The sequence below is a fragment of the Epargyreus clarus genome, unplaced genomic scaffold, assembly GCF_041222505.1.
Source record: "Epargyreus clarus isolate Ecla_fem2 unplaced genomic scaffold, WU_Ecla_fem_2.2 ptg000014l, whole genome shotgun sequence".
NCBI classification, from domain to species: domain Eukaryota; kingdom Metazoa; phylum Arthropoda; class Insecta; order Lepidoptera; family Hesperiidae; genus Epargyreus; species Epargyreus clarus.
Genome location: NW_027332222.1, coordinates 16,574,770 through 16,602,507, shown reverse-complemented (window position 1 = coordinate 16,602,507; position 27,738 = coordinate 16,574,770). Strand labels below are relative to the sequence as shown.

The 27,738-nt window shown below is 40.4% G+C and overlaps 1 protein-coding gene across 1 annotated transcript; it reads left to right on the top strand.

The window, feature by feature from the left end:
* The first annotated feature begins 290 nt into the window (after positions 1-290).
* Nup205 (nuclear pore complex protein Nup205) lies at positions 291-27,043 on the top strand. The gene is made up of 31 exons (XM_073079261.1): positions 291-472; positions 1,245-1,405; positions 1,850-1,970; positions 2,602-2,779; positions 3,284-3,484; positions 3,866-3,947; positions 4,122-4,225; positions 4,612-4,897; positions 5,033-5,169; positions 5,624-5,806; positions 6,203-6,394; positions 6,809-6,917; positions 7,180-7,294; positions 7,474-7,643; positions 8,073-8,276; positions 8,649-8,867; positions 9,286-9,421; positions 9,768-9,954; positions 17,752-17,920; positions 18,273-18,385; positions 19,313-19,457; positions 20,115-20,261; positions 20,803-21,051; positions 21,297-22,109; positions 22,256-22,476; positions 23,402-23,539; positions 23,766-23,997; positions 24,581-24,797; positions 25,325-25,540; positions 26,403-26,521; positions 26,872-27,043. Exons 1-31 carry the CDS (start codon positions 457-459, stop codon positions 26,950-26,952), a joined length of 5,661 nt encoding a protein of 1,886 aa, XP_072935362.1. The 5' UTR covers positions 291-456; the 3' UTR covers positions 26,953-27,043.
* The last annotated feature ends 695 nt before the right edge of the window (positions 27,044-27,738 follow it).

Sequence of the window (27,738 nt, the reverse complement as noted above, 5' to 3'; positions counted from 1 at the left end):
GACACTACTTGAACAATTAACTGGTCTTGTACGGAAAAAATCTTTGAGGCGCATCGCCAAACCAGGGTGAATTGTTTTTCATTTTCTTATTCTTGGCTGGTTACAGGACTCCAATGTTTCTATGTTCTATGAATGTGGAATTGATTTATATTTTATGAAATATTAACAATACAAGTGTAACAAAAGCATTTACGAGTTTGACCAAAAGTGACCGAATCTAAGTCAAAGAAATTTAAAAAATCTTGGTTATCTGCATATTTTTTAGTTTTTCTCTTTGGCCAAACCTAGTTGTCAGAATTGTTGTCACTGTCAAACGAACCGAAGTGATTCAAAATAGTGGTGTTGTTGCTGTTAATTTGAATATTTTTATTGATATTACGCGTTAAATAATACCACAAGCGGCTATTTTGTAAGCAAATGACGCTAAGCAAATAGTATTTCCCGTACTCAGATATCATGGAGATTAACGAGGGTAAGTTAACTTTTCATGTAGATATAACCTACAAACAGTTTGGCGGTTACACATATAAAAATGTTTTTACTGCTTGTTGTCGTTCAAATGTCTTTAATATTTCCACATATCGACGTAATATGCTGCATACCTCATTTTCAAGATGATTAAAAGCTGTTTGGTGAATATTTTCGTAAAGTCAATCTGTTTACTTCGAGTTTAGAGTTTACGTTACTAAAGTCAAGAGCTATTCTCATTGATGATGTAAATTGGTAACTGCCAGCCAGGTATTTGTATATAACATAAAATAGAATGAACCAGATAACATTGTCAAATAAACCCGAAATTAATCACAGATGCGTTTCTAACCCTAAGGACCAATATGGAAAGCCTCAATAAGTGATTTTTGTATGTCATCTTAAGTTAGATATAGGTGTTGATATTACCATTGTAATTTACGTACAATAAATCATTGATTATTGATTGTAGTAACTTCATAATAGCAACAGTGAATAAGGGGAAAAAGATATTCCCTCAAAATACATTTGACTCAATAAGAGTGAATACCATTATTTATAAAAAAGCTTGTAAAAATTTGCAAAAATCTGACCCATATTGTAAAATATATTTTTTTAAACTGAAAAAATATACATGATGTGGGTACTAGTAAAATACTAGAAAATACTAATAAGTAAAATATTAGAGGTAATGTCAGAAGATTATATTTTGATATTTTCAAGGTGCTTTGATTAAAAAAAACAAAATTAATTTCTTAGTAATTCTTCTATTTTAGCAAATACCACAGAAGACTTATGGACACCGTACAAGGAGCTAGCGGCGGTTGTGGAGGGCTACCTCGCCACCGAGGGAGGCGTGGCTCCCTATGCTGTTCACACATTCGAGTCAGTGTTAAGAAGACACAAACAGACATTCCTGTCATTGTTTAAGAACCCTGTAAGTGTTATTTGATGTTACATACAGTTAATATGATTATTTTGCTAACTTATGTCCATGGGAACCCTTTTGTAATTATACCTCATTCCTTAGGCCAATTACTAGTAAGAGTAAATTGTTAATAATATCAGGTGTTACTTTGTGGAAATCCATTCTATAAAGTTAGCATAAAACAACTTCACAAGAATCCTCTACCAATACATGTGATGGTATACATTTTTAACCATGTAGTATGTACCACCTTCCAGTAGTATCTACACAGGATATGTGCACATACAAAACATATTTATATACACCACCATACATACCACAACCATAACTTTGTATTTCCTGTTGTGTTTCTATAAGCCTGTAATAAGTAAATGCTGAACAATTAATTAATCTGGTAAATATTAATTCTCTTTTCTGTGCTGTTTAATTAAGACTGCAATTATTTTACTCCAGCCCAAGAACCCAGCAAACAGAGAGGAACTGAAAAGAGGGATCACAGAGGGCATCACCTTGCCCAGTGTTGGGAGAATTATGCTTTCTAAGGAGCTAGTAGACGAGGCTATCATAATATCAGGTAAATTTGTCTTTCAGGTTTTTCAACTAGTAGTAGAAATAATATTGTTTATATTGCTATATAGCTGTGGTCTTACACCCTAACAATACAGTTTAAAGATGCACTGCATTCCCAGCAAATTTTATTTACTGAACAATTTGTAACATTCCATATTGTTTAAGTACACTGTAATACATAGGTATAATACATGTGTACATAGGTTCACCGTTAAGATATTCCTCCAAGATATATTAGCTTTAACAATAATTTGATTAAGTAATGTGGTTTTTTTTATTTGTCAGTAAAACAGGAAAACAACCACTAAATTCTATAACTGTTCTTCTTCAGATATGTTTGTCAGTAATACTATATACACTTCATGCTACTATAAGTGGGTTTCTTTTTTTTTTTTTTATAATATAGGAGTAGCAGACGAGCATGCAGTCCACCTGATGGTAAGTGGCTTCTGCCGCCCATGGACATCTGTAATCAACCCCAGATAGAATTAGAGGTCGGCCACAGATGCGCCGCTACCCCTAAGGGCTAAGCTGGAACGCCTCGGCAAATTATTAGGCAGAAATAGGTGTGGCGGTGGTGCTGCCGTAGTCAAACCACTAAGGGTTCTACCACCTTCTTTGGTGTGTTTGTTCAGATATGCTGAACGCGAACGAGCTGGCGTGCGTGGAGCTGCTGCACGCGGCGCAGCGGCAGGCGGCGCGGCGCGCGGGCCCGGCGCGCGGCCTGCTCGCCGTGCTGCTCTACCACGACGGCCGCCGCGCGCTCGTGCACGCGCTGAGGGACCTCGTCACCGCCAGGGATGGTGTCTCGTGGTATGATACGATATGCATCTCCAGTCTATTCCACCTCAAATAATGGCAAATTTTATCGTTATTTAAGGTGGAATAGACGGGAATGAAATGAAGTGTTCACAAAATGATAGGACAGGGAGAGAGAGATCTTATGGCTAGAACCCTTAGTCTGCCACAGCAGGGATTGGTTACTTCACACACTCTTGATAAATTTTTGTTAAAGGAAGCTCACGCATGCTTCCATATGATGTTTTACTTCACCATTTAAGAAAGTGTAATTATAAATTTTTAATATGGACATCATTTTGAAACCTTGGAATTGTGTGACTAAGATTTGAACCTCTAACCCCCTGATTGAAGGTCCCTTACTAACCAATAGTCTATGCTGTTTATTTTTAAATAAGTAATGTCGTATTATGTGACGTTGCAACTTCGAGACGGCGCTACAAACAGGAGACACAGAGAGGTGTTATGATTTCTTAATTAATTTCTAACAGCAATGTTTAAAAGGAGCATTATGTGCAGGTCAATAAACGGCCGCGAGGAGATCCTGTCGTACGTGTCGCGGTACGTGGAGCAGCTGGTGGCGGACGGGCTGCTGGGCGGCGTGCTGGACGCGCTCCGCCGCAGCTCGCTCGACTCGGAGCTCGAGCTGTTGCGTCGGCACCGCGCGTTGCCGCCCCGACAGCACTATGCCCGCCTCGTCGCATCTATTACTTCCACCAGGTAACCTTAGATATTCAATTGATCTTTTTTTTATAGCTAAATTATTAAATTATAATTAAAAATTTGTCATTGTTAAATTGTTAAAGTACATCTTTACTATTAATACTATAATACCACTAAAATATGCAAAATAAGTGTTGTCAATACCAATTTCTATTATGATGGGTATCAACAATACTTATATTTTCATAAGTAAAGCAATGCCTAGTTTTTTTCTCTTTCATATTTCAGTACTAAATATGTGAAGTAATGGAAAAATGTTTACGGAAGAACCATAAATAGACCAAGCAGGAGATAATTTCTTATGCATTACACTATTATTTAGATACAATGTTGAATTAAATTCACTAGGTTGTATAATAAATTCTATTTTTGTTTCAGAAAATTGCTAGCAGGTGTAGTGTTTGCTTCCTCCGCGCAACGCGGACTCGACAGAGATATACTGTTGAGGTTGCTGAATGAGGTAAGTTAAACTAATTCTTTACATTAAATTATGAAATTCATGCACCATTTCATACCCCACCAATTCTCTATTCATAAGTGAACGAACCTTCACCAAAGTGAACTTTTATTGTCATCACATATTTTAAAAATAATCTGTATAACTTAATTAAATTAAATTTTAATTTTATTCCAGCAAATGACATCTCCGACGAGAGGTCCTACGGGCGCACTAGATGATATATCACTCGCGCTCCAAATGGCGCTCCTCTATGCTTTGGATCTGTCAGTTTTACACAGGTATGTAAGATGTAGTGCTATACCACATTTTAGTTACATATATATGGTCATTTATAATAGAAGGGGCCTGTGGCTCCACACACCAATAAAGTGCCTGGTAACTACGTACATATGGTATATAAAAATTTAATCTCGTAAATAATGATGATGAATGATTTTACCAGCAAATCCTGAAACGTCCTAATTTGGACTTCACATAGGTAATTACTCAAAAAAATATATTTCTAGACATTTGTACATGGACATAGTACATAGATTTATAAATTTATAGTCTTATACCCTTGACAACATCAAGATATTGAAAGATGCATGGAGTTCCTCAATGCATCTTACAATATTTTCTTTCAGTTCTTTCAGTTTTAATAAAAGGTGTTTTATTTTTTCAGACGTGAGGATGGCGAGGAGTTAGCCAAGAAGCTTCCTCTCATTCAAGACCAGGACCTGATCTCGGTATTGCTGGACGAGCTGTCGCCGCCCGCGCAGCAGAACCAGTCCCAAGACACGCAGGACAAGCGTGCCTCAGGACTCCGGGCGCTGTGCCAGCTGTCTCTAGGTCTTGCATTAGCTGCCCTCAAGCGAGCCCCGCAGTCTCTGCTCAGGAGGGGCTCTGAAGCGAAAGTGGAGTTGCTGGACCAGGATGAAGTGTTGGTGGACGCAGCTATTGATGGGGAGGTGAGTGAACCTAACTGACGACTGACGTTGCAGTTGTACGACCTAAGCAGAGGTCATAAATCACTATGTAAACGGTGAGCAACCAGTATTGTGACACTATGGAAGACTATATAATAATGTTTCTTATCTATGCAGGCATTTGAGTACCTGGAGGAGGCGATTCTGTCGTCAGAGACTGTAGCGACAGAGGAATACTACCAGAGACGCATCCACTCTCTTATAACAGACTTCATAGTGCTTATGCACTCCAAGCTCATGGAGATGAGGGTCAAGTAAGTGTTTACCAAATAATGTGTTAGGTAAAAGTGGCTATGATCCTGTGTGAAGCCGGTTCAGAGTGAGTGAGCAATTGTTAAGTGCACTGGAATAGAAAATACTTGAAATTCGAACAAAAGAAATGATAGTGACCAATGACCATATCATATTACATTCAATGATTCAAGTTTACCTACTATGTAGACACACCTTGCACGCGCTTTGATTATGGCGTATTATTATAAAAATATATAGTCCCACTTTTTAAAAATATCCCCCAATTAAAAAAACCTAACGATACCTCAATCGTCAAACCGATTGCGCTGTCAAAGAATGAGATACGTACAAGCATATGCGCTCGTATCGCAATCTTACGCAGTCACATAGAAAAGAAATGTGTTATTTTTTTGGTTTGTTAATAAAAGTTCCCAATATGCAAAGTAGTTTAACAACAATATCGTGTGTTGTCAGGGCGGAGGAGGCGGGGCGCGCGGCGCAGATGTACGCGGCGGAGGGTCTGGCGGCGCCGGGCACCGCGCGCCGCACGCGCCTCGCCGCGCTGCTGCGCTGCGTCGAGCGCCTCTACGCGCACGACCCGCGCGGACTCAGGCACGACTACTGGCGCGCGTGCGACGCCTCGCCACACACTTACAGGTAAACACTGCTTCAATGATTCTCATATGGTTATGTAACAAATGGTCATTTTTTATTTTGCTTACACTGGATCGCTACTTTTTTATTAATTTAACTTCTTCTAGAATATGAAAGATTTAAGCCATAGTCCACTAATTTAAGCAGGAGTTAGTTGAACAGACCTATTTACATTACATCTTTGTCTGGCAATAAACAACTGTTACTGGCAATTTATGAGTGCTTTTATACTTTAATATTTTTTATAATATAGAAGTAGCAGACGAGAATGTAGTCCACCTGATGGTATCAAATCAGAACACAGCAGCGCTTAACACAGTGGTGGTGGTGCTACCGCAGTTGATCCACAAAGTTTTCTACCACCTTTAAATAATTTTGAACGTTTATATTTGCGTACAGAGCGGGCGGGCGAGCGGCGACGCTGTTCAAGTTCGTGCGTCTGTCGGGCGAGGTGGTGGTGGCGGCGCTGCTGGCGGCGTACCTGCGCGCGCTGGCGGCGCTGGCCGTGCCGCGCCACACGTGGGCGCTGCTGGCCCGCCGCGACGCGCTCTCCGCGCACCACCTGCTCGCGGCGCTGCAGCTCTACCACAGGTGATGGCTGCTTTCCTATGCAGAGATATAACAGCCGAGAATAATCGTTAAAACATAGAATAAGTAGGGTAAATTATTAAACTATTTACTTGTCGTAACTACTAATCGATGCTAAGTTGTCTGTGACTGTATAATATGTGAATAATAATTGTATATAAGTTTGATTGCACAAATTGATTGCACAAACTTCTCGTTTTATTATTTCTAATTAAGTTTTTTATATCTATATCTCACACACATATCTATATCTCACATATTATTATGTGAGATATAGATATGTATTCAAAAATATTAACAAATAGTAATTGTATTGTCCTTTGAAATATGAAAAGCATGCAACACAATCACTGTTGCTCGGCAACATCGTATATCAAGTAGCTACATAGTCAGCACAGTCCGTGTTCGTATGCGCAGGAACCTGCGCGTGGACGCGGCGCCGTTCGCGGATCGCGCGCACGCGTCGCTGGGCGCCGCCGCGCTGCCCGCCGCGCGTCCCGCGCGACTGCTCGTGCGGCAGGAGGAGGTAGCTTACATTTTGTAATCCAAAAGAATGTTATAATGCTGTAGAAAAGTATTTTTGATTCATTCAATTTAGTTCTATCTTAAAAGTGCGTTTGATGGATATAATTAGAAAGAGTATGAAAAATAGCTTTAGTAGTTTAATGTTTTACATACTTTAAATTAACACTAATCAAGTTTATATGGATTCGAAAAAATCTTTTTGTGTAATAAAAACGAAGAGGAACTAAATTAATATTAATTTAAGAAATAAAAATGAAAAACAGGTAGAAGCAATGATCGCCGCGCTGAAGCTGATAGCTGCGGTGGCGCGCGAGGACGAGGCGGCGGCTGCCAGCATCTGCGAGAACTTGCAATGGGACGCTGTCAACTGCATGTTTGGTTCGTAGCCTTGTGATTTTTAACCGTGTTGAAATAGGGCTTCCTTCAGTTGTTGGGAGAGTCGTATAAAAGTGCTGCTGTCATATTAATCAAACATTAACTTACTTACAAAGTTTTTAATTCTTTTTAAATCGATTTTAAACGTATAATCAGAGAGAAAATATATTTTTGTTGTTTAGGATTGATCTGCTGCCACGTGCCGCTGCAGCTGAAGGCGGAGCTGTGCCTGACGCTGGCGGCGCTGGGCGGCGCGGCGGGCACGGCGCCGCGCGTGTGGGCCGCGCTCGAGGCCGCGCAGCTCGTCGCGCAGGCCAAGGACAAGCGCGCGCTCAACGCGGAGCTGCTCGAGGTTATACCACGCTATGCAACCGTAATGCGACAATACTTGCGAACAATCCGTCAAGTAACTTGCCGAACTATGAGTATGTTAGTGCTGCGCACGAGTAGCAGGTTCATTCGCGCTGACAAATGTACATCCTATGGAGCACGGAATGGACGGGCATTACTTGCAATATTATTTACTTGTATTCGCGCGTATTCGTCTGTGCTCGACGAGTATCTAATGGGAAATAAATTAATAGCCTTATGATTTTTCACTTTTTTATCACTTTTCTCTCACATGCTATTTTAAAAATTAAATTCTGTATTTATGAAGATTGTTAATAAAATATATGACCTTTATTTTAACCACATGTATATCCTCCATTACGCGTTTGCTCCTAATTCAAGTAGTTAAGTATCACTTAAGTAGTTCGATAATGACAATGCATGTTTCCAGGTGGAGTGTCGCATCGAGGAGTACCCGCTGTCGCGCGCGTTCCTGGCGCTGCTGGAGTCGCTGTGCGCCGCGGCGCCGCTGCCCCGCGCACTCGGCGCCGGCGCGCGCCCGCCCGGTCTCGACCCCTACGTGGAACATGCACTCGTCCGCCTCGCGCTTCCTGCACCACATAGACCCTACGTGAAACCGTATGAGAAGTGGCAGGTGAGACATGCACGTTACGTGTAGTATAGTACACGTATCTAGAATTCAAAGCACCTTCAGTGGTTAGAATTTGGAGGCCCCATTGCAACAATATTATTTTTATTTGACACTGGTTTCATTAAATTGTTATGTCAAATATATATTTTTGAGAAATTTTGACGAAGCCACTCTTCCTTGATGGCGTTGCAGAGTAGAACTTCAGCACCAAGTGTACGGTTTATGTAGATAAACTGAGTTAATTGAACAATGAATTGCATACGCGATTTTTTATAATTGCTAAACTAAGCAATAATAGCCATTATTTCACTATAACATATTCGTTCAGAAAATAGTCATATGCAATAATACTAATAATTCATTGCTATCACCCAGATGCTGTCCCTCTGCTTCCGACTATTCGTCCGTTGGCTGGATCAGTACGAGCCGGCGCCATCGGACTTCCCGCCGGCGGGGCGCGAGCCGGACGTGAACCCGCCGCCCGGCTTCCGCCTGCTCATGCAGCTGCAGACCAAGTCCGAGTTCCTGCGGCTCGTGCTCACCACGCTCGATGAGGCGCACGATCTGCTGGACAAGCAGATGGAGATGGGACAGGTACGTGAATATCATGTCTGACCCGTCACTGGTTCATTTATTGCCCAGAGTCCCTTGTAGACTTGATCTAGAGCAGGTTAGTAGATTTTACTAGCGTTTGAGAATTACATGAGCAACAATCAGTTATATCAAGAATTCAAGGACACCAAATCCAAATCCGATTTATGACTTTACCTGATATATTATAGATAAATTGCTATTTTGAACATTTAGTGCACTCTTCATATGAATAAGACATATTTAATCATATGTTTCATACTAGACGATACTTAGGATATAGTGCAACTTCAAGTCAGAAACAGGCGTGATGGTTAACGAGTGTTAGTTTACTAAGTTTGATATCTTAAGGTTTTATCAGACATCAGATTATTTTTTTAATTTTTGTTTAGACATATTTCTTTTATGTTTTAACTTGCAGACCTATGTGGAGGAGACATTGATTAGTGCACTACAAATATTGGAGCGTGCGCTCGCTCTGGAACGCCCGCTAACGACCGCCGCTTCAGAGGCGGGCCGGAGTGTTCTCATCGTTGGTCTTTCTAAATTGATATTGGGTAAGACTGCAAAGAACATTTTATATTTCAATGGTGTAATTTAAATTTTCTTAATTTATTCTTAAATTATGTGTTCAGAAAAAATCCGGTGATTAGTTCAGTGCCGTCAAGAATCAATAAATGCTAGTTTAATTTAAAGTTTTATGTATTTTCGCCTCGTTTCCTAAATATAGGAGTATCTACTATACTTTTTGTCATTATTTAACACGCATTTTCTTTAACATTATTGCAATTTTTCATAGATATTACACATGTCATGAGGCAAGTAACGCGAAGCCTCGATCGTGCGTTTCTCGTAACATTTTTTTGTTCGTCGGTCGTTACGTTAATATCGGCTGTTGTGCAGCGCCGGAGGGTCCGTGCTCGACGGACCGTCTGGTGACGTGTTGCCGCGTGGTGTCGCTGGGCGCGCTGCTGCCGGGCGCGGCGGCGCGCGCGGTGGCGCTGCTGGCGCGCGCGCTGCGCTGGCCGGCCGCCGCGCGCCAGCTGCTCGCCTCCGTCGCGCACCGACACGACCTCGCCGCCGAGATACGGTAACACATACGCTCGCCCACACACACGTGCGCAGACACACACGCACGCACCTTCGCACGTACGCACGCACGCGCGCACTTACCCACACACGTACGCACGCTCACACACCCATACATTTACACATGCACATAAGCACTCTACACTACTCTCATTCTCAAATGCAGCATCCAAGTGTCCACCGAGCACACATCGTCTGATGACGTGTTGACATGAGGTGTCCGTCGGTGAGGCGTCGTTCACAAATACGACCTTACTGATATACTTTAAACAATATCTACTGATAAATTAAAATGATCATGTATAATACTATTGTTTACGCCTGCTACTAATCAATAGCATCTTTCCTACCACTAAACTAATTAGCGCCTGCAAAAATCTATTAGCTTTAATTAAATCTTGTTATTTTTACTTGTCCCTGTTGTCTCGTTGCATCCACGTTAAAATTAAAGTCATCCTCGAAAATCAAGTCTTATAAATTTTCTGACCTCTGGAGCCTTAACATTGGTCAACTTCGGCCTGGATTCGCATCAGCGATTAAAGGATCAGCGATTTACGCCAAAGGAATATACACATATTGGAAGAAATATTCGCCACGTGTGTGGAGCTCATATGTGGAGGTTATTGTTCTGGACAAAGGATTTATGAGGAGTGGATCGCGAGAAAGTCGGTATTTTTTGTGTATTTTGTGCCCTAGCCTTGAGTTTAATATCTCAGTTAAATTTAATTTTAAACAAAGATTGTGAGTTATTAGGTTGTGATATTAATCTTGGTTAAAAAAGTTAAAATTTATGTTTAATATAAAATACATTCACTCTTATTGTTAGATTTAGTCAAAACATTGTTATTTAAATAAATAAGGCAAGTTAAGGGAAGTCCATAAACTGATTTATGTAAGTGCCTACTTTCAGTTAGTCTTTGGTTTGGTTTAATACTTTGTAAGCACTAAGTAAAAAGTAAACTATATTTATTAGAAATATATTTAAAAGAAATTAATGTAAAATTCTTAAACATTTTGTTAGTAGGACACATTATATTACTTTACATTATTATTAAATCCATGGTTGTATGCCTTTAATTTCATTAATTACAACTTCTCATTGAGTAGGTACATTACTTCTAATTGTTGTTACTTGTTTTATAGTTTGAATCAAAGATTTTCTTAGAAATAAGTTCCTATTACCTTGCTACAATAGTGTTAAGGTTGTAAGATAAGTTATCTACTAGCCAATTGTTATTTTATATATAATTGTAACATTATTAAAATAATTGAAACATAAATTCTTGAATGAATTTTACAAATTGTTAATTAGTTAGCCAATACAGTTGAACTTGGTTATTTATTGTACATATAGATATCTTATTATTAGGTTAATTTAGTGGTTAAACGTAACCACATATTGGAACTGTAAAATAATTGTATATTCATATACTAATTCCAGGGTTGTGCAGCTGACTCCCAAAAATGTCTGAGAAAAGCGAATTAATAAAGGAATTTTCTGAATTAACAAAGAAACGTAGCAGTTACAAAGGTCAGGTTACAATTTTTATTGGATTTCTGAAATCCCTTGGACCCCCGAGCTCTAAGGACATAGGTGAGTTAGAATTGCGTTTGAATAGGTTAAACTCATTGTATGCCCAATACGATAAGATTCAGACCAGATTAGAATGTATAGCTGAAAATATTGATCAACAATTAGAGGAACGAGAAGAATTTGAGAATAGGTATTATAAAACAATGAGTCAGGCGCGCGAAATGCTTGAAAATTGCAAAGGAACCCAAGTACCCTTGCCTAGCGATTGCGGATCACGTAGTGGGAAGCTAAATCCTGTCAAGTTGCCTACCATACAGATACCAAAATTTACTGGTTCGTTTAATAATTGGCTAGAATTTAGGGATACTTTCACTAGCCTCATACACGACAATGACGACATTGACGATGTAAATAAATTCCATTATTTACGAGCGTCGTTGGAGGGTTCCGCTGCGGTGGTTATTTCATCCATTGAGTTTTCGTCCATCAATTATAATGTCGCATGGAGACTCCTATGTGATCGTTTCGATAATAAGCGGTTGTTAATTCAACACCATGTAGCTGCGATATTTAATATTGAACCGGTTACACGGGAGTCTGCCAGTAACCTTAAAAACATAATAGATCAGTTAAATAAAAATATTCGTGCATTAGATTCGTTGGGCGAGCCCACTAAGCACTGGGATACTCTTCTCCTCCACATAATTACTCATAAGTTAGATAGCAAAACCTATCGTGAGTGGGAGGAGTACAAAGGTCGTTTGGATATTGAGACGCGCGTGCAGCTTCAAAATTTTATTGAGTTTATGCGTATACGCACCAACCTACTAGATACAATTGAATTTTCACGACAGACGCACCAATTACCTACCAATTACAATCATAATAACAATAGACATTCTAAAGTTAAGGCTATGGTCACAACACAAAATAAAGTAAGCAATTTAATTTCGAAGGACTCCTGTCCAAAGTGCAGCGGCGAGCATAGGTTAAATAACTGTCCTCAGTTTTTAGCGTTAAGTAATGAAGCTCGGCTGCAATTATTACCTACGTTCAAGATTTGTTTTAACTGTTTTTCGAAGTCTCATTTTTCAAACAGTTGTAAAAAACAAGGTTGCAAAATTTGTAAACGCAAGCATTCAGCGTTAGTTCACGTTACAGTTAATGATAAGAAGCCACTTGTGCATAGTGACCGCACCGATGACGTCATCGGCGTGACTCCCTCCACCGGTTCAAATAACTTAACATTATCAGCGAGCGTGTCGTCCGCGAGTCATGAAGTAACTAACCGCGGCGACGTTATTCTAGCGACTGCGCTGGTTCAGTTATATGATTCCAACAATCGCGTTCATGTCGGGCGCGCCGTTTTGGATTCCGGTAGCACGTCGAGCTTATTGTCGGATAAAATGTTCCGACGGTTAAATTTGCCCTATAATCAGATAAATCAATCTGTTCAGGGCATAAACAATGTGACTACGTATATTGATAAAATGTGTAGTTTGCGTTTGCAGTCACTTGATAACATTTTTATGCGTAATATAAATTGTTTTGTTTTGCCGTCCTTAACGGATAATGTACCGAGTCGTACAGTTAATATTTCGCATCTTAATTTACCCACTGACGTTTGTTTGGCGGATCCTCACTTTTATAGACCCGAGTCAGTGGATTTAATTTTAGGTGCGGACATTTTTTGGGATTTAATTGGATCGCAAAGAATTAATTTAGGAAGTAATAAACCTACGCTTTGCGAAACTAGGTTAGGATGGATAATTTCTGGTCCGATTAATAATAAGTCTTTTAAAGTATATCCACCTAAACCCATTCAGTGTAATTATGTGAGTGACAATTCGACTATCGATAAGTTATCAAATCAAATTATACAAAATCAACTCGCAGAATTTTGGAATTTAGAAGAAGTTAACGATTTTATTCATTCTAGTTATTCACCGGAACAGAAGTTATGCGAAGAACATTTCATTAATAATACTACTCGTATGCCAGATGGCCGGTTTTGTGTAAGAATCCCATTAAAGGAGAACCCTAACGTTTTAGGTGATTCGTTGCAACGAGCTAAACAGTGTTTTTTATCGTTGGAACGCCGGCTTATAAAACAACCGAAACTATATGAAATGTACCAGGAGTTTATGTCGGAGTACCAGTCGTTGGGTCACATGTCAGAGTGTGAGCTCAAATCGGAAAATAATGCACATTATATCCCACATCATGGCGTCCTGCGGGAGAGTAGCACGACGACCAAATTAAGGGCTGTTTTCAACGCTAGTTCTCCCACCAGTAGTGGAGCTACTTTCAATAGTATTCAATTGGTAGGTCCTACTGTACAGGACGACCTTTTATCCATTCTGTTAAGATTTAGACAGCACAAGTACGTTATTTTAGCCGACGTTGAGAAAATGTACCGGCAGATACTTGTGCATCCTGACGATAGGTATTTACAGCGTATCCTGTGGCGCGATAAGCCAACTCAGTCGCTTAGGGCATTTGAACTTAATACAGTAACGTATGGAACGGCGAGTGCACCGTACCTTGCCACTAGGTGCCTTAAGCAACTTGGACTCGAATGTAAAGACACTCAGATCTCAAAGGTAATACTTCACGATTTTTATGTTGATGATCTGTTGAGTGGTGGGGATGATTTGAATGAAGTTCGAGATCTTCGTGAGAAGATAACGGCTACCCTTGCCTCTGCTCGCTTACCACTGAGAAAGTGGAAGACAAACGAGCCTCAGTTAGTGTCAGAGTTTACGGAGTCCACGCATAATTTAAATATTGGGGGTAACGATTCCAGTAAAACTTTAGGTTTAGGATGGTTATCTAAACCCGATGACTTATATTTTCCTATTGGGATAAGTGTAACTACTGAAAGGAAGGGATATTCAAAACGTGAGATCCTTTCATTAATTTCCAAAATATTTGATCCACTAGGCCTTGTGTCTCCAGTCGTTATTAAATTTAAAATATTTTTGCAAATGTTATGGTTGCACAATCTATCGTGGGATGAACCCTTGACTCGGGACATTCAAGAGACCTGGTTTAATTTAATAAAAAATATACAAGCTTTAAACCATTTACGTATACCACGCTGCGTAATAATCGATTCATTTATTCGAGTAGAATTTCACGTATTTTCCGACAGCTCGGAAAAGGCTTACGGTGCGTGTCTGTACGTTCGCAGCATAGACGATAAAGACAGAATATTAGTACGTTTATTACTAGCTAAAAGTAGGGTCGCACCTATCAAAGCCACAACAATTCCCAGGCTTGAGCTTTGTGGTGCTCTCGTTGCGGCTAGGCTATATGAAAAGGCTTGCAAGTCTCTAAGACTAACGGTAACAAGAACTATATTCTGGACTGATTCAACCATTGTCTTAGGTTGGTTAAAAATGTTGCCAACCAAGTTACATACGTTTGTCCGTAACCGTGTTGGAGATATACTCGAAAAAACTGGCGATTGCGAATGGCGTCACGTTCCTTCTGATCAAAATCCAGCAGATCATGTGTCACGCGGAGTCAGTGTTGATGCCATTCAATCTCTCGAGATGTGGTGGTCAGGACCTGATTTTTTAAAGGGACCTAGTAAGAATTGGCCGTCTACGAAATCATTGTTAGATTGTGAACCGCTACCTGAAATACGTCCCGAAATATCGTGTTTAGTAAAAATGAATAATAATGATCACCCTTTAGAATTTATAAAATTTGAACGGTTTTCGAATTTTATTCGGCTGAAACGTGCTATTGCATATGTGCTACGATTTATCGCATCATGTAAGGGACAGCGTCCTACAAACAATTTCCTTACTGAAACTGAATTAAATAATTCATTAAATATTATAATATGCACCGGTCAGCGAGAATCGTTTTCAGAATACCAGCTATTATTGCAGAAGAAACCTTTGCCTCCTAAGAGTTCTTTATTAAAATTTAATGTATTTTTGGATGAAAATAATTTAATGCGTGTTGGTGGTCGTATTAATAATTCAGAGTTCTTATATGATAAAAAACATCCTTTATTATTACAGTCCACTCATAGATTCACACAGTTGTTATTTAAATATGAACATATAAAGCTTTTACATGCTGGACCACAACTATTGTTAGCATCAATTAGAGAAGTCTATTGGCCAATCGGTGGCCGTAATTTGGCAAAGGCTACTTGTCATCGTTGTATTAGGTGCGCACGAATGAGAGGAAAGGTTAAACCTCCTATAATGGGTAACTTACCACGGCAGCGCCTTACTCCTGGCGGTTATCCGTTCGAATGCGTCGGCGTTGACTACGCCGGTCCTATTGCGTCTATAAGTCGTCAAGGACGTGGTTGTCGTATCGTGAAGGTGTACATAGCGATTTTCATATGTTTCACTACCAAAGCCATCCACTTGGAATTGGTAGGTGACTTGACAAGTAATAGCTACATCCAAACATTACGAAAATTTATTGCTCGTCGTGGAAAGCCACGACATATATATTCTGATAACGGAACTTCATTTGTTGGAGCATACAATGAGTTGGCGACTTTCTTAAAGCAAAACTCTAACTCGTTGTCCGGTGACCTAGTGAATGAGGGAATTAATATTCACTTTATTCCCGCGTATTCACCACATTTTGGTGGAATTTGGGAGGCAGCTGTAAAATCTACTAAATTTCATTTGGTAAGAGTGTTAGGAAATAGCAATTTAACGTATGAAGAATTGTATACAACTTTGACGCAAATTGAAGCTATTTTAAACTCGCGACCACTCACTCCTTTGTCTTCGCATCCAGATGATTTAAATCCACTGACGCCAGGTCATTTTTTAATTGGGCGTCCACTAACCGCCATTCCGACCCAGGATATTCAACATTACAAGGACACTCATTTGACAAGATTTCAACGAGTTGAACAACTCCGTCAGCACTTTTGGACGAGGTGGAGCAAAGAATATATATCCGAATTGCAAAAACGTACTAAATGGCAGACACCATCCTCACCACTGGAGATCAACTCATTAGTCCTTTTGAAAGAGGAAAATCTACCGCCGTTGAAGTGGAAGCTGGGTCGAATTGTGGCACTATTCCCCGGATCGGATAACGTCGCTCGTGTAGCAGAAATCAAGACGTCCAGTGGGATCGTCAAGAGATCATTCAGTCGAATTTGTCCGCTTCCAAGTAACGATTCCGTCTAGATGGTTGAATGCAGAGCCTTCAACGCCTGGGGGCATGTTTACGCCTGCTACTAATCAATAGCATCTTTCCTACCACTAAACTAATTAGCGCCTGCAAAAATCTATTAGCTTTAATTAAATCTTGTTATTTTTACTTGTCCCTGTTGTCTCGTTGCATCCACGTTAAAATTAAAGTCATCCTCGAAAATCAAGTCTTATAAATTTTCTGACCTCTGGAGCCTTAACAACTATAGTAATGAAAAATAATTCAAAAATAGTTAAATTCTCGAAAAAAATATAATACAAAAGTAGTTAAATTCACTGTGCCACAAAGTTAAACATAAATTTATCGTACTTGTTCTGTAGTGTGGAGCTAAGGCATCCAATATAAGATAGGTTTAGAGTAGTATTAAGTTAGTTATAATAAAGCCTTCAACCGATCAACACGCCTCTCAATACCATACGAGCCTGATCCATCATTACATGGCGACCCTGCCAGGCCGGTGCGCGTGTGGCGCTGCCACGTTGCACGCGCACCAGGAGGCGTTCGAAATGGAAAATAAATAACAGAAACAGAAGAATTGAAAATGAAGATTGGAGAAGAAATAAGAAAAAGTACTAGGAAGATTAGATAGAAAAAATAATAAGATATATGGAGTAATTAATATAGAAGAAATTTATAAGAAGATACAGGATTTGAAAAAAAAATGGATAAGACAGGAACTAAATACAAATAACTACCAAATTGAAGAGAAGAAGAAAATATTCAAATATAGACGTAAAGAAAATGTGAAACAGAAGTGGATTTGAAGACAGAAAATGTAACCAACACAAGAAGACAAAGATGAAGACGACAAGAACATCATAATGACCAAATAAGAAACTAATCAATCGTGCAAGAGGACATCATCAATTCACGGCAAATAACAAGTATTAACGATTGCATATAAATGTAGCCACTTCTGTGATACACTATATCTCAGTTATACTATACAGGTCTGATTTTTGTAATACTGTACTGCTAATGTCATATAAACTTAACGAGATGTTGGTATTATCGCATTCTAGTGCAATCAATGTTCAACATTTCATAATTGTGAAACAGGAGCGGTTTCGTGGAGTGCCTGGAGGCGGAGGAGGGCGCGGCGGGCGAGGAGGGCGCGGCGGCGGCGCGCGAGGCCAAGGAGGGTATTGTAGGGCTGCTGCTGCAGCTGCTGCCCAACGCGCCGCCCAACTTCGCGCACTTCCTGCTCGGCTACCAGGTGCACGATGATGTGAGTCATACAATTTATATTTTTTATTTGGTAACAATAATCACACAAATATCATCTTGTGTATTCGTGTATATTGGGGATGTGAGGCGACGACTTGTTTACGTGAACAAATGGTATAGACGGTATATTTGTCGTACTGACTACGCTGCTGCTTCTTTTTTCTTTTTTAGGTTTATAAATTGAACGTAACACTACAGATTCAAAAACAATGAACTCAGCTTAAAAAGTTAAAATAAGGCGTTAGACAACGTTACGTTTACGTTTGTCATTTCGAATTTGTGTGCGTAGGCGCATGTGCATGCAAGCAGGCATGTATATGTAATGCAGTATTAATGGTGTAACGTTTGTGCAGATATCCCGCAGCGCGCTGCACGAGGCGGGCGCGGCGGGCTGCCCGCGCACGTGCCTGCACTCCGTGCTCGACATACTGGACGCGCACATCGCCGCGCCCGGCTCGCCCGACAGGTATCACTCGTGTTTATTACTATTTTACAAAACTTGTCTTCTTCGAAGGTGGTTCAACTCCGACGGTACCACCGCCACACCTATTTCTGCCTAATAACAGCAGTGTTAGGCGCTGCTGTGTTCCGGTTTGAAGGGTGTGGTAAGGGAGACAGACTTTTTCGAGGCGTTCCAGCTCAGTCCTCAGGGGTAGCGGCGCATCTGTGACCGACCTCAGATAGGAATATCTAATCCTATCTGGGGTTGATTACAAATGTCCATAGGCAGCAGTAGCCACTTACCATCAGGTGGACTGCATGCTCGTCTGCTACTTCTATATTATACAAAAAAAAAACTTGTCAAAAAATATCCAAGATTAAGGACGTCATTTATTAAAACTTTGAAGGTGAACTTTTATTTTCACTATCCTTAACCTAATCCTACTTCTATCTAATAATAAAGAAAGAAAGAAAAAAATGTTTATTTGTAAAAAATATTACAGCCTAATGTGGCGTCAACATGATTTTCAAATCAGCACATTGCTACAGTAAAATTTAACAAAAGGATCCACACTCAGCCTACTAATACTAATAACGATTAAATTAAATACTAATAAGTATTTAAAGATGCGCGAAGAATATTAACTTAGTTGTCATAAGTAGCAACACCCTACCCATTGGTACTATTTATAACGTATTTTGATTTGATTGAAGATGTCTACGGGTATAATAAACGCATGCAGTCCACCTGAAAGTAAGTAATTACTACTCATAATTTTCAGGTAGAATGTATGCGTTTTGCGATTTTAACTAACTAAAAAAATTGTCTTCATTGAAACCTGTATTGAAACACGAACTTAGCTAAAAGCAGATAAAAACGCGACGAATTACTTTTATTTACATGACACGAGTATTGTGTTATTAAAGTAAACATATGTTCGTATCTCCTCAGGGAGGCGAGCGAGCTGGTGGAGAAGTGCTACCAGGTGGTGTACACGCTGTGCGCGCGGCCGCAGACCTCCGCGCCGGCGCTGCGCCTGCTGCGCGCAAGAGACTACTTCCTCGCACGACACGTCAAGCAGGTCGTCAATCTTGAGGTACGATAATCTTTATTTTAAATTTAAGATTTTGCATGTGTATAATAATGATCTTTCTTGTGGAAAGAAAGAAAGTGAATTGTTGCAGGTTGTGCTTCTAATTTTTAAATTCTTTATTACTTTTTTTCTGCTCTAAATATCCCTATATGTAACGTATAATATAATTTTGTGCAATAGCATATGATTGTGTATATGATATGGATAGGCTGTACAAACATATGATAGATATATTATGACAATATAGTTTAAATTTAAACAAAAAGTATATAACCTACGCAACATGCGAATATAAAAAAAATGGATTCAATAAAAGATTCGAACAGCAAATTTCGTCTTGCCTTATTAATTCCTGCAAATCTGTCTTTGCGATATGCAATATGGATTATTTTAAGCACTCGCCCTATGCTTTTCATTCCATCCCATGATTGTTAAATAAGAAATGTTATGGAACGTCACTAGTGTGATGTTACCGCACTAGGCGGAAGTGCTTTTTTATATCCAGTCTTGTCTGTCATGTCGTCGTCGAGTACACAATTACCGATAAACGTATTACTATTTATCTGGTGCATCATTCCATATACAAAAGACCACCGCCCTATTAAGGAACCCAAACAACAATATAAGAAAGTGAAGTAAATTAGTCGGTGTTGTTTGCAGACGGCGTCGGCGCGCACGATCTCGGCGCGGTCGTGGGCGGTGCGCGCGTGCGCGTGCGAGGCGGGCGCGGCGGGCGCGGCGCGGCAACACGCGGCGCTGGCCGCGCTGCTGGCCGCGCTCGCACACGCGCCCGCTAGACCCACGCAGGTGAGGATACTTGATATTGTTTTTAAACTGTGTGTCTTAAATTATTGTTTTGAGGCTATTTCCACGTTTTAGTACTATTTTATTTTGAATGTTTTGTACGTATTAAAAATTTGTTATCACTTGCTAAGTCAGTGAAGGAAAATGTTGTGAGAATATCTACACACCTGAGATTACTTTAAAAAAAAAACTATGGAGAGTGAAGACTCTTTATTTGCGATCGGACAGCGTGAACTGTGGATTACATACCACTTTCTATGATGATAGGATATCAGTGTCCAGAAGTGTGACAGTAATCAGTTACGACGACTTTTCTAATCTGATTTAAAACTTTCATATAATATATATCATATTGTATTTGTTAATAATGTCTGGCATTCCCTTTCAGGAATCCATGTTATAACTTTAAGATAAGAATACTTGTATAAGTGCCATATCACTCAATCATTAATTATTCTTTGAAATTTTTAATCTTAAATTAAACTAAGTTCATAAAAATAATATCTTATTAATTATACAAACATAAATTTGTTCCCACGTACAGGAGTGGGAGTGGTGCGTGATCCGTCAATGCATCGAGGGCCTGCCGGTGAGCGTGACGGCGGCGGTGGAGCCGCGCTGGGAGCTGTTCCACGCGGAGCAGCTGCGCCGCGCGATCGCGGAGTGCGACGTGCCCGCGGGCGCCGGCCGCCGCGTCAGCGTGCCCCGCGTGCACGCGCTGTTAGCACGCGAGTTGGCCTCGCTGCGGGCTTCCGCGCCGCAACGCACGCTCGTCACCGCCGAGATACAGAAGGTGATTATGACTGGTCCGGCTCGAAGGACCAACGGTATAATTTTTTTTTACTACACCAAGCTGTCTTGTGCCTTATTTTAAATTGTCAGTAAATTGGGTAATGACGCATGAAATACTGTATTTACTGAATTAAAATTATAATTAACAAAAAAACTATATTCATGTTTCTTAGAATAAATTGCATTACATTTTTAAATTTCGAAACATCAAAATGAATTACAATTTTTCTTATTTCATTCTTGAAGGTCCTGGACTACGTCACTGAGATCAACCGGCAACGCAACCTTGCAGCGACCCTGACCCACTATTACGATTCTTGGAGGCAGCTAACGGAAATCCTATTCTGCGTCGCTCCAGATGACTTGCTCAACTTGGAGTCCAGGAAGAATCTGCTCCTAAATATCTTGCAGGATCTTTTAAACAAGATCCCGCCGGCTGAAGTCCTACCCCAGATAGGCAATCTCGCGTCCGGTACCGTTTTGTTACTGCTAGTCAATCTACGTCACTGCTACATTCTACAAAAGAGAGAATCGAATTTGAAGTCTTCGGAGTTTGAAGCCAGCTTCTTCGGACCGTCTAACCAAATCATGCAGACCAAATCACTAACGCTGAAATTCATACTGCACAAAATTTTGAGCTGGATTCTAGTGTCAAGCGGGTCGTCGCAAAAGATGCGGGTAAACCTATACGGAGCGTTGCTAAACTTTTTGAACATAGTGAACTTGAAGCCGAGTCCCGCAGAGCCTGAAGAGGAAGAAATGAACGCCACATACGTCAGTCGCCTCGATAGTTCCAAAGCGCGTCCGAGCAAAGAAGAATCCACATTGAAGTCCATGGTGATAGACGTGATAAACGGCTTCGGAGATAAGTTGTGTTCGATCGTGTGTAGCGACTGTATCGGTGCGGGGCACGACGTGTGCCGCATGGTGGCGCTGTCGTGCCTCGACACGCTGATCGACATCAACCCGGGGATCGATTGGATGAACATGCTGACGAATCAGGGATACTTGCGAAGCTTGATTGATAGCTTGCTGCAAGACGATGAAGGATTGAGGGAGGTGAGTTCTTTTTTGTTTTGACAGCGATCGTCAGAATATGAAACTTCTTTTTAGTATTGATAGTATATTGTGAATGAAATTGATGTTGAAATTTGTTATTTGAATGAAAGTACGACTTGAAGAGTAATAAAACGTTTCCCATCTAGTCGTTGGAGGCTCAGCCGAAGTCGCTGCGCGTGCTATACGTGTACGAATCGAAGATGGCGCTGCTGATCAAGATGGCGGGCACGCGGCTCGGTGCGGAGACGGTGCTGGCGCAGGGCGCGCTGGCGGCGCTGGCGGCGACGCGCGCGCTCGACTGCCACCCCGACGTGCACGCCGCGCACCACGCGCACGACGACCAGTTCGTGCCCTCCGTCGCGACCAGGTGAGTGCCCCCGCCACGCGCTGGCGGCGCGCTAAGCTCGGAACTAAAAACTAGGGGTGTGCGAATATCGTTCGAATCGAATCGAATCGAATATCAATATTCGATTCGAAATTCGAATCGAATAATTCGAATTTTCGAATTATTCGAAATTCTTCGAATAATTCGAAAAATTTCGAATAATTCGTAAAGATTTCGAATAATTCGAAAGTTTTCGAATAATTCGCGAATTAAGGGGGTATTCTAGTCTAGAAGCATGAATTTCAGGTAATTTTTTGAAGTGCCGTAAAAAAAGGCAATCAATATTTTTACCATCCATTTTTTTATAACTTATTTATTAACATTACAAGAATAGGATCATACCCAAATTTCAATTTTTATTATTTCTTTATTCAAAAAAAAAACTATATTGTTCTATTTGTGTAACTATATGGTTTAAATAAAATGTATATTGACTGTTAAGTTTTTATTCGAAAATTGAAAATAAGAAACCCTGAAAAAATTCGAATTATTCAAAAATTTTCGGATTATTCGAAAATTTTCGAATTATTCGAAATTTTTCGAATTATTCGAAATTTTTCGAATTATTCGGGAACTTTCGAATAATTCGAATTTTCGAATTATTCGATTCGAGTTTCTAATCGAATATTAATATTCGATTCGGAACGAATAATTCGTAAGTTCGAATTATTCGCACACCCCTACTAAAAACCTACACTAACATTAATGGCAACTTCCACCAATGGAACCTTGGAGTCCTATGGTATACATACAAGATGAAAGGGAAAAAGAGATTTTATTTTCGTAAAAGAGATTGCACTGTGCAACAGTCACAAAATATTTTTCCTGGAATATTTTATAAATCAAGCTATTCTAGATGAATATTGTTTAAAGATGTTGAAACTAATTTGTTTGTTTCTCTATTGAGGTTCCGTCAAATAATAGTTCCTGCGCTAGCACTGTGCGACGCGCTGCTAACAACACTGGGCTCCCAGAATCACAGCTGCGTGCTCCACATCACACACTTCCTACTTAGTCACGTCGAATGCGTCGATATGGTGCTCAGGTATGTTACAACACATAATGTAAAAAACGTAAATAAAATAAATCTTGTTCGTTTGCTTATTTTGCCATGTGTCCTGTAAGGTGCTTTGAGTTTTAGAATGAAATGAGCATTGTTTTTGATATTTCTGAATCTGCACTCTTGCAATATTTCTATAATATTATATTACATATTTAAATTTCGTGCTATATAAAAATAACAATTTTTAAAAGTAATAATTTGTTCACAGAGCGGCTCACCCGAACTCTCCTCAAGGGTTGCTCGTCGAGCTGGAAGCGTTAACATCAGTGATAGCGCGCGCGTCGAACCGCGAAGTGTTCGGCGCGGTGTGCGGCGACACGGCGCTGCAGGCGTGCGTGGCGAGCGTGCAGCGCGTGCAGGGGCTCATGCTGGCGCTGCTGCCGCGCTTCCAGCAGCCGCCGCCGCAGCAGCCGGAGCCCGACGTCAGGCTCTACTACAAGGTACGTCATGAAACCTTCGTAGGGTGTAATCGTACGTACATACAATACTGTGGTGCCAGTCGATTTTTTAACATTCGCATTAAACGTACATAGATAAGTAAAGACCGCGCCAAACTGCTTGTCCGCTTCGAATGTAGAAACGAGTCGCGTCGCAATAGCAAATTGTAGATATTAGCGGGACGAAAGCAGCGCGGGTCTCCCCCGGCACCCGCCCGCTGCCCGCTCTCGCATGCAGGTACATAGCGTAGTTAGTGTGCCTTTACGTTGCTACGACGTATATGTTTGTAGTTGTGTTCGATTGGCGCCTGCCCGGTGCCAGTCAGAGACTAACACTAACTCAGAGCGGACTTGAAGTTTGCGCGGACTATACGTACGTGGTCCTAATGTATGTCCATTACGTTTTAGTATGTAAATGTACATGCTTTAGGTTTGTATCATTTGTGTAAATAGAGAATGTAAACAAATTATAAAGAATGAACTAGATGGTATATACAAATATTGTCAAATTAAATTAGAACTTTGGGAACTTGGGAATGGGATTGACACATGATCAATTTTGTAAATAATTCGGTGTGATTATCAGGTGGTGTGCAACCTGCTGCTGTACGCGCGCAACACGATGTGCGGCGAGGCGGAGGGCGGCGGGGCGGGCGGGGCGGGCGCGGCGGAGGCGTGGCGGCGGGCGGGCGGCGCGGCGCTGCAGCTGCTGCGCGCGCTGCTGGCGCGCCGCGCCGCGCACGACAAGCTGCTCGCCACCACGCACCACCAGCTGCACAGCGTGCCCGCTATGACGCTCGCCGGTACGTTCTCCACCGTCCGTTATTAATAATCTATCTATCTAATCTTTACTTGCTAAAACTCTAAATTTCGCAAGGTTGGTGTGAAGAAATTGTCAAATGTATATATTTGGCAAAACATTACATAAACTGACTATTATTAATAGTTGTTACTTATTAAATTTTATCGTAATACATACCCTGGGCATGTGTTTCTTTTGCGTAATGTTATCTACATTCTCTACACTCGTCGAGTTAGACGAATTGCAAAAAAGAAATCATTGTATTAGCTGTCAAATTATTTGTAAGATTAAATTGAAGAACTTCTCATTTTACAACATCAATTGTAAGAGAATTTGAAGTATTGAGGTCATCTTTGTTTGAACTATTTTAAAGTGGTGGTTCTCATTTGCGAACCCGACAATAGATGGTACCACGCGTATCGAATCACGTTGTCGAAGTGTTCTAAAGAATTTGACTAATGGTAGGGGTAGCGGGGGATGTACTTAACGTACGATAACTTAATTAAGACGATAACGTGTTGGGTGTAGACATGAAGAAGCTGCTGGGTGACGAGTCAACGCCGGCGTCCCCGCTGGAGGCGCGCGCGGCGGTGCTGGCGCGGCTGCGGGCGCGGGCGCGCGTGCGGGCGGCCGAGCTGCAGTACTGCGAGCACGCGCTGCACGCCGCCGCGCACCTCGTGTGGGCGCACGCCAGGCTCTGTCTGCGCCTCGCGCTGCCCGTGCCGCACACCAACACCGATACCGGTGAGCACATCCTATATAATTATACATAGTATTATGTTAAACAATGATACAGCAGAAATCAATGAATACCGATACCTAAATTCTTTTTTTTTTTATAACATAGGAGCAGCAGATGGATATGCAGTCCACCTGATGGTAAGTGGCTACTGCCGCCCATGGACATCTGTAATCAGCCCCAGATAGGATTAGATATTCTTATCTGAGGTCGGCCACAAATGCGCCGCTATCCCTGAGGACTAAGCTGGAACGCCTCGAAAAAGTATGTCTCCCTTACTACACCCTTCAAACCGGAACACAGCAGTTCCTAACACTGCTGTTATTAGGCAGAAATAGGTGTGGCGGTGGTGCCGCCGGAGTCGAACCACAAAGAGTTCTACCACCTTTAAATTATTCGTCATAGTTACTAGTAAATTCGATAATAGTGTACTAGGCAAACAATCATCATTATTACAAGTATTCATCTTAAAGCGAGAAGGGCTCCAATTCATGATTCAAAATACTATTGGCTAGTATTGTTGACAAACCTCATAATTATATCTTTGAGATTTTTAAGAATACAGGCATGTTGCTTTCTAATGTTTTTTCGATCGGTAAATTGATAATTAAAATACTATTAATTATGCAGAATTCTCACTTTGTGTTGAATATTCCTTAGGTAAAAACTAAGTTTGCTTTAAATATTGAATCATTTTTATATTTTAGTTCAAGTTGTATAGTCACTCATGATGATAAAACAATTGTTATTATACTGTGTTTATATAATTAGATAAACACAGTATGATAACAATTGCTTTACACAAAGTTTTGCACAAAGAACAACTTATGCATCGAGCGTATGTCCATAACGATAATATGTCCGCAGCGTTGTCGGCGGCGGGCACGCTGAGCGCGGCGCTGGGCTCGGAGCCGGCCGCGCTGCGCGAGCGCCTGCTGGCGGTCTTCACCGACCGCTTCGTTGACGACCTGCTCGACACCACCAAGGTACAGCTACACTATGTTATAAATACCAACACTACTTACTCGTATCGTGACGTCACAGGCAGTACTTGCCTGATACACTTGAAATTTCCAGTCGATAAAGTCATATATATCAAATCATATATTTTACGAATTTTTGACCAGTGTTATGTTTGTTGTACACCTTAAAATATATCTTCTTAATATGTATATTGTGTCCAAAATTTTTATTTTCAGAAAACAATATTTATGATGAAGGACACAGACATCTTCCTTCTCATTTATATTTTATGATTATTTTAATTATTGATTGTCATTATTGTTCTGCTACTTGATGTCGACTTTTTATTTTAAATTCTGCTTATTTGTTACAGAACCAGCCAGCAGTGCAGCGCGGTTTCCTAGAAGTCCTCCTCAAAGATATAAAGACTATGATCCAGTTCTCGCCACTTTGAATTTTTGATGACGTATTTGTATTGATTTATAATTTAATAATGCATTTGTAAGTTTATTATTAATAAAATTGAATAAAACTATTTTCTAATATGCACGATTTTTATTACATTGTCGTATGGTCTATGGTCCCTTGTTAATGATTGATTATAATTGGGACTTTATTAGTAGAAGTTGAAACAGATACGAAGGTCAATGGTAGCCGACGTAAAGTTAGAATTGGAAACAATATAAATTCGTGAATTGTTAAATTAATAGAAAGATATTTTTGTTTGTTCTGAATACGTTCATTTCATACATATCACTTAATTACTCATCACTCGCAATTAAAATAAGGAAGATACAAATTATATATCACAAACCACACTTTTTGGTGTTTTAGGTGTTTTGGGCCACGATGTTTAAATAATGTTTCACCTGGAACAATGTAATGTACCTTATAATGTTGACGGCACCGATAAGTCAGTGCGGAAAATTACAAGGGCGGATGCGGAGATACCATATTGTGTGGATCTTCCGCATTTACGGAGGCAAAGGCGAAGTTCCGTTACAACCCTGATTAAAGAAAATACTTTTCATAATATGTCGTTGACTCTGGTATTTACAATTTTGAACTAATTCAAATTCTTTTGACATATAGCTATATTGCTATTATTGTATCATAATATAATGTATAGTACATACTTACCGTCGATTATTGAAAAGTGAACGTAAATGTGTTAATCAGTCTTTTAGAGGCAATTCCTATAAAAAAATCCCACTGACTTATTATAGGTACTCATATTCTT